Below are 12,414 nucleotides of genomic sequence, written 5' to 3' on the forward strand. Positions count from 1 at the left end.
CTTTTCCATGAATTTGCCTATTTTTTCCTCATTTTTGTCTGCTTTTTGCTTCAACTCTTGGATAATTCTACATATTAGAGATTTGAATTCCCTTTCAGTTAGGTCTAGTGCCTTTTATTCTACTGGCAAGTCATCTGGTGTTTTATTTTGGACATCTACTGGAACCATCCTGTCCTGTTTTTTGTAAATGCTTTGATATTGTCTGCTGTCTTCGGGGCATTCAGTGGTTATTTTCATCATTTATTCATTGTAGGTCTGTTTGTTTCGTCCTGCTTTTTTATTTGGTTACGTCTGAGCAGGCAGGCTGTGTGTTCTTTGTTGTTTGCTCGTCTGTGGGTACGTTACTTTTCAGCCCCTTCTCTAGTGGGCAGGATCAATCACTCAGGTATGGTACAACAGGGCAGGTCCTGCTGAAGGGGAGTTACTGGGATGGTTTGTGGCACGTACGAGGTTTGACAGTGCGGACTGGAATCAGTGCAGGACAGGTTCCAGTAGGCCGTTCCTGTGCTGCTTGGGAGTGTGATGTTCATTCAGTACACAGTGCAGGTAGGCAGGAAGGAGGGAGTAGATTGTGATGTGTGGAGCTAAGATGGGTATGGGAAAGAGGAGAGAGAGGAGAGAGGAACAGGAGCCAAAAACAAACAAATAAAGAGTGCTAAGGGAGCTTTCTATTAGAAATGAAGAGATGAGAGACTGATAAATGGGGAAAAACAAAAATGGAAAAAGGAAAGAAAGGGTAAAAAAAAAATGTATAAATTGAGAAAATGGAAATGAAGAAAGATAAAAAGGGAATAAGAGAGAGAAGAAAATGAAACAAACAAACAAACAAACAAACAAACAAAAAAACCAAAACCAAAAAAAGAAAAAAAAAATAAGAAAAAAGAAATGCCCCCAGGGATGTCCCGGTGTGCCTGCGCAGAGTAAGGGACTACCTTCCAAGCTGCACAGTACTGCCTGGCTGGACGGGGCTCCCAAGCTGAGAAAAAAAAGGGAAAACAAACAAACAAATCAAAACAGAACAAATCAGAGCAAACAAACAAACAAAAAAAGAGCCCCGGGGGTCCCACCAGCGTGGCAGCAAGGGCCGGGAAACAGTTTCACAGTCGAGCAGTGTTATGCAGCCTTTCAAGAAGAAGCAAAGATGGCACATGGAGCCAGTATTTGCAAGGAAGGAGGGGGAGGTGGTGAGAGGTAAGGAAGAAATCTAAAGAAGCAGAAAAAAGTAACACCAGCAGCCAACAAAAGGCACTCAGGAAGCTGGCCAGTGCAGTGGGTGGAATCCAAGTGACACCGGGCTGAAGCTGGTGCTTCCCGGCCAAGAGACTGTGGTTGCAGGAAGCAGAGGAGGCTAAGTGGGGGTGAAGAAAGGTGGGGGTAGGAAAGCATATATCGCTTGTTACCGGTTGTTCTGTCTCCTGCCGGAAGCTCTGTGAAGCTGCTTTCTCGTACCCCCTGTTCGCTGATCTCCGATAGGAGTCCAAGATGGTGGATCCGTGCTGCGGTAGCTAATAGGGGACCTCTGCATATATCTCTCCTCGCTCTCTGTTCTTGATCAGTTTCTTATTCTATTCGGTGCTTGGCTGAGTTCTTTATCTCTTCATTTGATGCTTAGCGTTTCAGGATTGACGTGTGACTCAGTTTAACTTAGTTTTTCTGATCTTTGCTACAGAGGGATGCTGTGGTGCTTCTGACTGTAGCGTCCTATTGCCCGGAAGAACCTGTCTTGATTCGTGATGAAATATTTTTCTGTATTAATTAGAAAACTGAGATGAGGATTGGAAGAAAGCATGTTTAGGGAATTTTCTGCTGATGAAAATATACTCAGGATGTTTCTTTTTATTTTGGTGATGATGTTGACAATGCCATCTTCTCATGTACTGCTTTCAGTAGAATTTGTACTTTTGGTAGAGCAATTGAGTAATTCTGCTATATTTTAAATTAAAGTCCATGAGGGTGTTCACTGTACTCTGAATGGGATTCTCTCATTGTAGGTCATTCTCTGTGTGTGTATTGTATTTTATGTCTAAAGATACATGTGTTCTTTAATGTTAGAATAGACATCAGACTAATATTAATTAAGAGACCTGTCGGTCCAACTTTAGGGAGTATCTGTGTTTTTCTCATCTGCAAAGATAACCATATATCTGTCCATTCCACCTTACAGTGTTTTTGATAGGCTTAAGTAAGATACAATATGTGATACTGCTTTTAGAATTTGGAAACATTGCAGAAAGGTAAGGGATTATTATTATTTGTAGTTGCAAATAACTAAAATTATATCTAAGGAATTGCTTTCAAGGCAGAAAAAACAAAGCAGGGAGAATTACGTGGAGAAGTGACTTATTTTTGTTGTGTTTTCAAGCTATATATATGTGTAGATATTACATTATGCCAAAGGATCAACAGGTAAATAACTAATTTCTTATTTCCAGGCTCCTTACTATTTGATTGACCTTGACTTGGATTTATTTTTAAGGAATTGTGTATATCAATGGCAGAATCCTCCAGTGATTCAGACTACTACCGCCATCAAGACCAATTCAGTCGATGGGCTCCAAGGTCAACTCACAGGAGAACTCAAAATCACCCTACAGCGGATGTCACCAAGAAGGTCAACACTATAACAAGTACTTTACAGGTTAGTTTAACAATGGTTGAATTTAATAGATTTTAGATAGTTTGAGCTGAGTAGTTTTATCAGCCAAGTTATTAGTTTTCTATTGCTGCCATGACAAATTACAACAAATCTAGTGGTTCAAAGCAACACAAATTTATTATCTTACAGTTCTGTAGATCAGAAATCCAACACAAGTTTCATTGGGCTAAAATTAAGGTGCTGGCAGGCTGCATTCTTTTCTGGATGCTCTAGGGAAAATTCTATTCCCTTGCCTTTTTCAGCTTCTACAGGCTGCCAGCATTCCTTGTCTTGTGGTCCTCTTCCTCCATCTTTAAACCAGTAATGGTGGGTTGAGTGCTTCTCATATCACATCACTCTAACTTCTTCTGCATCTCTCTTCCAATTTTAAGGACACCCGTGAGTACGTTGCCCACTTAGATAATCTAGGATAGTCCATGATAATATCCTTTAATTTAATCGTATCTGCAAACTCCTTCTACCTTGCAAGGTAACATATTCACAGTTTCCTTAAATAAGGTAACCCGGTATGTTTCCCTCTTAGATGTCAGAAAACTCGGCTAAATTAAATGTTAAACCACAGTAACTCCTTTCAGGTACCTGGGACACTATGTCTTGATACCTGTAATTTTTTTTCCCTTGATTTTATTTTTTAACTTCCTTCTGTGCATCTTTTATTACTATTCTATAACTCAAAGTGAAGTAAGGATAAAATTTAAAAGTTATTATATATGAACAAAGTGCTTACAACAGTTTAAGACAATCAGAAGAATATGTATTTCAGGTTCATTCATGATCCATGCATCTTCTTTGGATTTTCTTGATCTATTTAAATGAACAGCACTAAAGATGTATTGAGAGGTATAGGGAAATTATAATCATTTTGAAAATACTATATTCCACACATTTTATGAACTCGGTGCAGCTCTAGGTTAATTTCAGTAGATTAAAAGTCATATATATATTCCTAAATTTCTCATAGTAGGAAATACCCAACGATGGCTTACATGCTGAAAGAGGTTCAGTTGCTGTAGAATTACTTGATATACAGGGGATCAGATGGCAGACAAACTATTAAAGAGCTCTAATTTCATGATTTTATTGGTGCATTAATTTTCTGTTGTTGCCATAACAAGTTACCACAAACAACATAAATTTGTTATCTTACAGTTCTATGGGTTAGAAGTCTGACACCAGTCTCACTGGGCTGAAATCAAGGCGTTGGCAAGACTGGATTTCTTTCTGGAGACTCTAGAGGGTGATCCATCTCACTGCCTGTTGCAGTTTCTAAAGGCTGTCCACATTCCTTGTTTCGTGACCCTCTTCCTTCATCTTCAAAGCCAGCGGAGGCCCGAAGAGTCCTTGTCACATCACATCACTCTGGCTTCCTCTTTTAAGGACTCCTGTGGCGCAGTGGTTAAGAGCTATGGCTACTAACCAAAAGTTTGGCAGTTTGAATCCACTAGCCGCTCCTTGGAAACCATATGGGAACAGTTCTATTTTGTCCTATAGGATTGCTATGAGTTGAAATTCACTCTACGGCAGTGGGTTTGTGATTACATTGGGTCACTTGGATAAGCCAGGGTAATCTCCCCATTTCATGGTTTTATAGTTCTTAATTTAATGACATATACAAAATCCTTTCTGCCATGTAAGGTAACATATTCACAGGTTCTGGAGATTAAGACATGGACCTTTTTTGGGGCCATTATCCTGCCTACAATGGACTCAGACATATCAATGATCATAAACATGGCACAGGACTGGGCAACATTTCATTCTTTTATACATAAGATTGCCGTGAGTCAGAGTGGATGTGATGGCAACTGACAACAACAACAATGTCCTGCCTGTCACAGTCAGTAAAGATATTTAAAATATATGGTAGGTTGTGGAGAGTGTTTGGGATGAAGTGATATTTTCAAAGAAAGTATTGTGGAAGTGAAACCGGTAGGAAATTACCATAGTTTAGCTCCTAGTGGGGAAGAGACTCCTAGTGTGCCTTTAGAGAAGTTGCTTATGGTTTGGGTAGGCAGTTTATTTATGGATGAGTAATATGGAAATGCCATTTTGATTTAGAGGCTGACCTTTGACAGTGTTTGGACATGTGAATGATGGCAGATTATATCCTTTCCATAGAAGGGCATGAGAGAGGAGGTCAGGGAAAGGGTGGCAGGGTCATAGTGAGAAAAAAAAAAAATTGAAATAGGATGTTTTTTCTTCTTATTAATTCCTTACTTTTGTCTTAGCCAGGATATGCATAGGTTTTGACTTTTAATTGCTTTCCCTTAGTATGCTTAGACAAGAAGAGGCCAGTTTCTGAGGGAGAAGTCATAATTTGCTTAAAAAATCAGAAGGCTTTTTCTGTTTAAACTTATTTAAATAACATAACGATGGATTTTTGGGGTATGCATCCTTGCACTTTTCCATCAGTGAGTCACATTAGTTAAGTATATATTTTTTGGAAAAAAATGCCTCTATTGATCTTTCAGTTTAAATCTAGCATAAACAAAATGTAATCAAGTTTTGATTACAACTAAATTTATTATTGATAGCTACAAGTTAAAGGATGCTTCTTTTTTTTTTTTCTCACTGTTCCAGTCAAATTCTGAAGTGAAGTAATAATTGAAGTAAAATCGATCCTAATAATTTACTTCTCATACACAATTTACTAGATTTACTCTTTCAGGATTCCTTTTCTGTGAAGAGGGTGTACATTTGTTGAGGTGTTATGTGCTTCTGATTTCACGCAAGTAAATAGGAGATGGATTTCAGTTTTTCAGTGGTGTTGATAAGATTTATTTGATATTTATGAAGGACCTTGATATCCAACTCAACTGTGATATAAATCGTACCTTTTATAAACTGTTGACTTAGCTCTTTGACATACTATTAAGGTTGATTAGGAAGAACAATGTTTGGAACAATTAATGAAATCCATTTTCTTTCTTAAGGACACCACTCGGAACCTGCGACAAGTGGACCAGATGCTTGGACACTATCGAGAATATAGTAATGAACAGGCGGGTGCTATAGAAAAAGTGAGAACATTTGTATATGTTTATATTTTCTTTTACCTGCGTTTCTGAAAAAGCAGTTTTTGGGGAGTGCTTTATTATTTTGTAGTTTAAATTTAAGTTAGCTTGTTAGATGGACTGCCAGCTAGCTTAGATTAAACTCTATTGAATTTAAAAGCTTTACAGCAAAAGGGAAAAAATACAGAATACGAATTAAACTGAGACAGGCTAAATTTGGGCCAGAAGTACTTCTCATGAGTAGGTAAGAATTTTAAAGGTAGTTTATTATAAAGTAATAATAGATGTTCATGTTCAAAAAATAGAACTCCTCTCTCACAGCCCCTCTCAGTTCTGCTCCATGGAGAGAACAATTTTGATAGTTTCTTATGTCCTCCAGCATCCACTATGCATGGTTAAGCATGTATAAGCATATGAACCATATAAAAGTAATGTTTTGCAACTTTTCTCATTGAATAATGTATTTCATATTACTTTCTATATGACTTTTTGTAGCTGTTCCTCATTCTTTTGAATAATTATACAATATTCCATAGTATATTTCCACTGTTTTTTCTTTTTGTTGCTATTATAAACAATACAGCAGCTACCATTATTGTACACAAATTTTTGTGTAATTGTGTGGGATTCCTGGAAGTAAAACTGCTGAGTTCAGGGGTATGCATGTTTGAAAATCTGCTACATATTTCAAAATTGCGCTTTAAAGAATGTACCAATTTATATTCACTTCACTGGGAGTATAAGAAGGAAAGATACCCCAGAATTCTGGGACAAAATTAATATTTTTTATTAATGTTTTGCCAATTCTATCTCTATATTTTTTCTTCTCTAAGAATTTGCTAATTCATCTTTTGTAAACTCTTGGAAAACCAATTGAATTTATTCCTTCATGTTTCTGATGATAAGCATATTATACTGTAAAAAGAAGATTAATATTACACTTACGCTATAATCATTATTTCTATACTTATCTGTGCTGTTCCGAATTGTCATATAACTCCCAAGTTGTAATTCATGAGTGATTTTATTCTTACACAGCAAAAGTATAGTAATCACTATTAATTTGCACTGTTCATTTGTAATTGGAAGCTAATTGCTTTAGCACAAGGAAACGTATCTTTTCTGATAAGATTTTCTACTACTTTCATTTAGAAAATAAATTTGGACACTCTTACACTTACAGAATTTTTATTATTTATAATGTTTTTGACAGATGAAGCCACACATAGACTTTGTATATTTGGATAGCTCATGAAATGTTTTAGGTTTAAATACCTTATTAATGATGGGAGTTAATTCTTTGCTTTTTAATTTATTAGTGAAAAGTTAAAACATTTTTGTTAACTAGTAGCAGAGAACAATCCTAGTGTTTCATGTTGAATATTAGATATTTATGCTAGCAAATTTCATTTGAATTAGGCAATTGGGAAATGAAATTGTGTGTTAGAGAAACTTCTGTACAGATGAACATTTAAAACATGAAATGGGTTCTACTGTGGCATTAAGCCTCTGTGGTGGGCTTAGAGTTGAGTAATGCTGAACTCTCTGGGGGAATGTTTTTTTCATGGGAGGCAAATAAACTCAACAGTTATTTTATTTCCACCTGAGTTGTAAGTACATTTAATATAAAGCCACTCATACAAAAAATAAGACAAAGGAGAGCAAGAGTCTTCCCTTTTGCTTCAGACTGTTCCTTAGTCTGGTCTAAAGTCTCCTTCTTAGTTCCCCAAGTTTTCATTCTCTTAAAAGAGTTGGTTCTCAGTGTTCTTTTCCTCCAGCATATAAGGGGGTTATGTGACTCGTTGACTGATATATTACACTCTCTTGACAAAGCAGTGATTTTCACCCTGCCATCTAGAAGCTATCTGGGGAGCACCTGCCATAATCTATAGGAAGACTTGCAAGTCAGAAGGAGTTTTTCTCATGAGAAGTGATTCTGATGCAGCCCTCACTGAAAATTGCTTTCTTAGTATTAAAATCTTTATTGTTATGAAATATGTCATACCTAAAAAATGAGTATATGTAATGTGTCAAGTCTCAAGTGATTTACCTGAATCTTTCTATTTTTACTCTTCAAGTTCTTGAAGTGATTTTAGGAGCATTCATTTGACTTTTTTCTTTCTTTTTTTAAATTTTACTTAATAATAATTCAATGTGTGTTCTGTTTAGAGAGGGACCCTGCAGGATTTTTTTTTTTTTTAAATTATGCTACAATTTCCACAAGTCCTCTTGCCATATAACCTGTTGTTATTATTATTTTTTAAACATCCTTTAACAAGTTAATTCATTTTAAACAGTGCTCCAATGTGAAAAATATTCTTCCTGTTAGAAATACCCTTTGCTTAGTTAAAATTAGCATTTCTCATTTAAAATATGGAGAGATTTCTAAGGAAATGAGATTAATTCTGTTGCCCGAGGGAAAACAGGAACTTTTATTATTGACTTAGATTTCATAAATTAATTTATTGCTAAGCCTCAGTAAATGGATATAAATGATATGTACGCATTTAAATGTTTATTTTCTTGGGGTTTAACTTTGTGAACATAGTTTACCAATGGATGAGGGGTAGATTTTAGAAATATAAATATTCTGCATGATGTTTTCTTCCTGAGATGATCTACTCCCAAAAAGGGAACTGTGGGAATTATTTCTGTTGATCTTTAAGGCCTAAGTGTCACAAACCATGTCGAGTCTCTTCTTTGACTATTTTTTCTTGAAATGTACGAGGTTTCACTGTTTTTCCCTTGAATCTTTACAACCTCCAACCCTAAGGTCTGTGCTTCACTTGTAATATGTGAAGTCCTCTGGGTGAGCAGTGGAGCAATGTTAGAGGATCACTGACGAGGTCCATGGTATTTCATTGATAATTGACACGTATCTTTATATAGTCTCTTTGCAAATTCTCCAAGAGCTTAGTATGCCCCAGGAACTTTTATCTGTATTAACTCATTTAATCCTCTCAGCAGTCCTATAAGGTAGATGCTGTTATTGTCATTTTCAAGATAAGGAAACTGGGACACTAAATGGTTACTAACTTCCCCATGGTTTCACAGGTAGTCAGTGACAGAGCCAAAGATAGAATGTTATCCCCAAAAATAGTGTCAGGGTCATTTACCTCACTGAATCACAGCTGCTCACATTTTTATGATACTATGAATTATATTTGTGGAAATTTGGACTTTGGAATCAAAGTTCTAAAGGTTATATAATTATACATCAATAAATTAGATTTTGAAGTTTATCTTAAAGATTAAAAGACAGAGGCCCACTGTCACGCAAGTAGTTAATATTAAAGCTGGTACAATGTTTAGAATAAGAGTTATATGGAAACAAAATTAGAGAGAAATCTGGTGCTGAGGTAGAATTGGCCTTGGCCATTGGGCCATTGTCATCATTGACAGTTCTAGCTGCTATGTAGGCAATGTTGCAGATTCTGAGAGTTGCCTACACTAGATCAGTTTTTCTCTTCTTCATGTGTAACAACCATTGCTTTTTCACTAGCCTTTTTTGCAGCTGTTCCAGCCAATGAGCCATATTTAGGTGGATTGTGTGATTTAGGGTCTTTGGGCTCCCTGAAATTCATGACCTTAAGGAGGTGTCATCCTGCATTATTTCTCAAGTTTTCAGTTTCTTGGGTGGTCTGAGAAATGTGGGCCAAAGAGGACATGTGAGGAAGATTTTATTTTAAAGTTTACTGTGGAGTTTTGAAATAAATTATACTCCCGTGCTATACAGTGTAATACATTAGCTTAGTTTTTTTAGAATACTTCTAGAACTGTATGTGCCTATCCATGATATAAAAATGGAAGGTCCTCGAGAAAGAATATTCAGCATAAAAAGTTAATACTGTCTGCAGTGGAAATTTGGGCTACAGCCGATGAGACTAAAGTAGTTAATATTGGGTATAAGAGAAAAATACAGTTCTCTTGATTCAAATAGCAGATTAATTAAGTTCATTTTTTAAGGTAAAGACTAACTAAAATATAGTAATATCAAAATAGAGTTTAGAGACTTGCATTAATAGGTCTTTTTTTTTTTTTTCCTAATTAAGCACTCTGATTAAAATTTTCTTTCAGGAATAATAGGATGTTGCCATCTGCTATGTGGACTTTGGAAAAATTTCAATATTAAACTGTAAAGTCCATGTTTCTCCTTCCATTTTAATGGGTTTTGGTTGTCAAATATCCTAAGTGACACCCCGGAAGGATAATGTTAATGGGTTAGAGCCAGACACTGGCCACTTGTAATATCTTAAAACAAAGTATCCACTCCTTTCTCTGTGGCTGAGCTTCACTAATTTTCCTGAAGGTCAGAACTGTTCACCATCTTTTAAATAACTTTAATGTTAAGCAGTAAGAATCTGTTGGTAAGAAAGTTCAATTAAACAATTAAATTCTGCTAAGACCTTCTTTTTGTAAACATATTTCAGATTTTAGGAATTAAGTCCTTAGAGTCTGTTGTTTAAAAATTTATTCTCAAGTCTCTTACAGAACTACTGGACAGGAAAATAATTTTTACAGAATTTTACTTTGAAGTGAATGGAAAAAATGTAGACTTTGGAGTCAGACTTGAAACTGAAACCTGATTTTTCCACTAGAAACCAAATCGTTGACTTTGGGCAAGTTACGTAACTTTTTGAGCCTGAATTTCATCACCTGAAAAATGAACACAGTCATGTCTCCATTATAGCTAACGTTTATCTAAGTGCTCATACTGCTTTAGGTGCTTGCTAACCATTTATTTGCTTGTTATTTCTTTATTTTCTCCAGAAATCGCCACCATAAAGCATTCGCTAAATTCTTAATGTAATACCGGGCACGTTACAGGCACTCAGTGCATGTTATTTTCCTTTCCTTGAATTCATTGGGCCTGACTTCATTTGCTGTGTGTATCACTGTGACTGTAAATAACATAATGTGTTGCAACATTGAAAGTGATTTGTGTGCCTAATTATTTTGACTTCAATGTATCTGCTGAATTAGATAGCGTATGTATTGCTTTTTCTCCCTCTTATGCTTGTGAGTGAATTCTGTTCACCCAAAATACAGTAATATATTGCTATTAAGAGCCCCTTCCATTTTCCATGAATGCGTATTTATTGACATTCAAAATCTTATGTGGAAATATTTAAAAAATTCTTTTAAAATTGTAGTTAAAGCGTGTGATGTATGGGGCTTTCAATATTGGGATTTCATTTAAAAATAAAATAGTTACACAAATAAGAACAGTACATAATTTGAAAGGACTTCTTTAAATTTTGGGAAGATTATTATGGGCTTATATTTCCATAAACCAGCATATGGACAGAGGTTTAGGCACAGCAGCAGGAGCTAATGATATTTCAGTAAATAAAAAATAAAATAGCAGCAACCATTTTAAAAATACATTTCAGCAACAGATGGTGGAACCAGAAGGATAAGGAAATCATTAATTTGTGCTCATGTTTAATTTTACATAAGTTTTTCTTCTTTGTTCTCTTTTCCTTCCTCCTCCTCCTCTTTCTTCCTCTTATTTTAATAATAAAAGATAAATAACCTGCATGGAACCAAAATAATGCTGATAAAATTAATTTTATAACCAATCTTGTTTGCAGTCTTTTGCCAGATCAGCCTTGGCATTCTGTAGAGAAACAGGAAATGAAGGAAAGCTAAGCATAAAACACATAATAAAAGGGCCTGGAGATAGTATTATCTTGGACAAATTTTTTTAAATGACCTCTTTTCTGTTTCCAGTTTTGTCTTGGATTCTGTCAAACTGACGCTTAACATTCGTAAATGGAAGTACTTAAATTTTTTTAATATCAACGTTGTATATACCTCTAAACTTGCAATGCAAACCATGTCCACAGTCACGAGTGCTGTAAACATTGTGTTTGCTAAATACTGACTGACTCATTAGTGTCAGGTAGAAGTACAGCTGACTGAATAGACAGAAAATATTTAGATGTTTCCAGTGTCTACTCAGCTATTCAGCTAAGTGGATACGGTAATTGATACATGACCAAATTTGAGTGCATTTCTGTATAATCTCTGTTGTGTTAGGAGAGGCATTTTCTCAGTATGAAAACAAAGGACAATTTGAAATAAAGTGTTTGAAGAACCTAAACGGAATCTCTAAATGGTTTCCAAAATTTTAGCCTACTTTAAGTTGTAACATTTTGAATTTTTTACCAAGGTTGTTGTTTTTATTTTTATTTTTAAATTGTGGCTTCATATGTATGGAAGCTAATTATTTCATGAATATTTGATAGTTACTATATTTGTGATAGTGATCTGCTTTTGAAAGGTCACAACTATGAAAACCCCGTGGAGGACAGTTCTACTCTGATACACACGGCATAGACGTAAGTTAGAATCAACTTGATGGTAACTGGTACATTTGTGTGCAAGTAATCACTGCTCCTAGTTTATTTCTCTTATGGTCTCTTAGTGAAAGTACTGGTAGACGTCTTTTAGGAATTTCTTAGTAACTATTTTTACTATTATTTTTTCCCTCCCTAAAGGAGCCCCTGGAGCTCTGATGATGCAGTGGTTAAGAGCTTGGCTGGTAACCAAAAGGTTGGCAGTTCGAATCCACTAGACACTCCTTGGAAACCCTATGGGGCAGTTCTACTCTGTCCTATAGTGTCTCTATGAGTCAGAATGGACTGGACGGCATTGGGTTTGGTTTTTTTTTTTTTTTTAAAGGAGCCCTGGTGGCTCAGTGGTCAAGAGCTCAGCTGCTAACCAAAAGGTAAGTGGTTA

At 35.7% G+C, this 12,414-nt stretch overlaps 1 protein-coding gene across 1 annotated transcript in view; it reads left to right on the top strand.

Moving 5' to 3' along the window:
* CEP128 (centrosomal protein 128) overlaps positions 1–12,414 on the top strand; it is a 602,257-nt gene that overhangs the window by 63,137 nt on the left and 526,706 nt on the right. Inside the window, exons 2-3 of the mRNA XM_023742234.1 lie at positions 2,477–2,638; positions 5,590–5,676. Coding sequence (XP_023598002.1) covers positions 2,492–2,638; positions 5,590–5,676 — 234 coding nt within the window. The 5' untranslated portion in view covers positions 2,477–2,491. The remainder of the gene's footprint in view (positions 1–2,476; positions 2,639–5,589; positions 5,677–12,414) is intronic.

This window comes from Trichechus manatus, unplaced genomic scaffold, assembly GCF_000243295.1.
Source record: "Trichechus manatus latirostris isolate Lorelei unplaced genomic scaffold, TriManLat1.0 scaffold00206, whole genome shotgun sequence".
Taxonomy (NCBI): domain Eukaryota; kingdom Metazoa; phylum Chordata; class Mammalia; order Sirenia; family Trichechidae; genus Trichechus; species Trichechus manatus.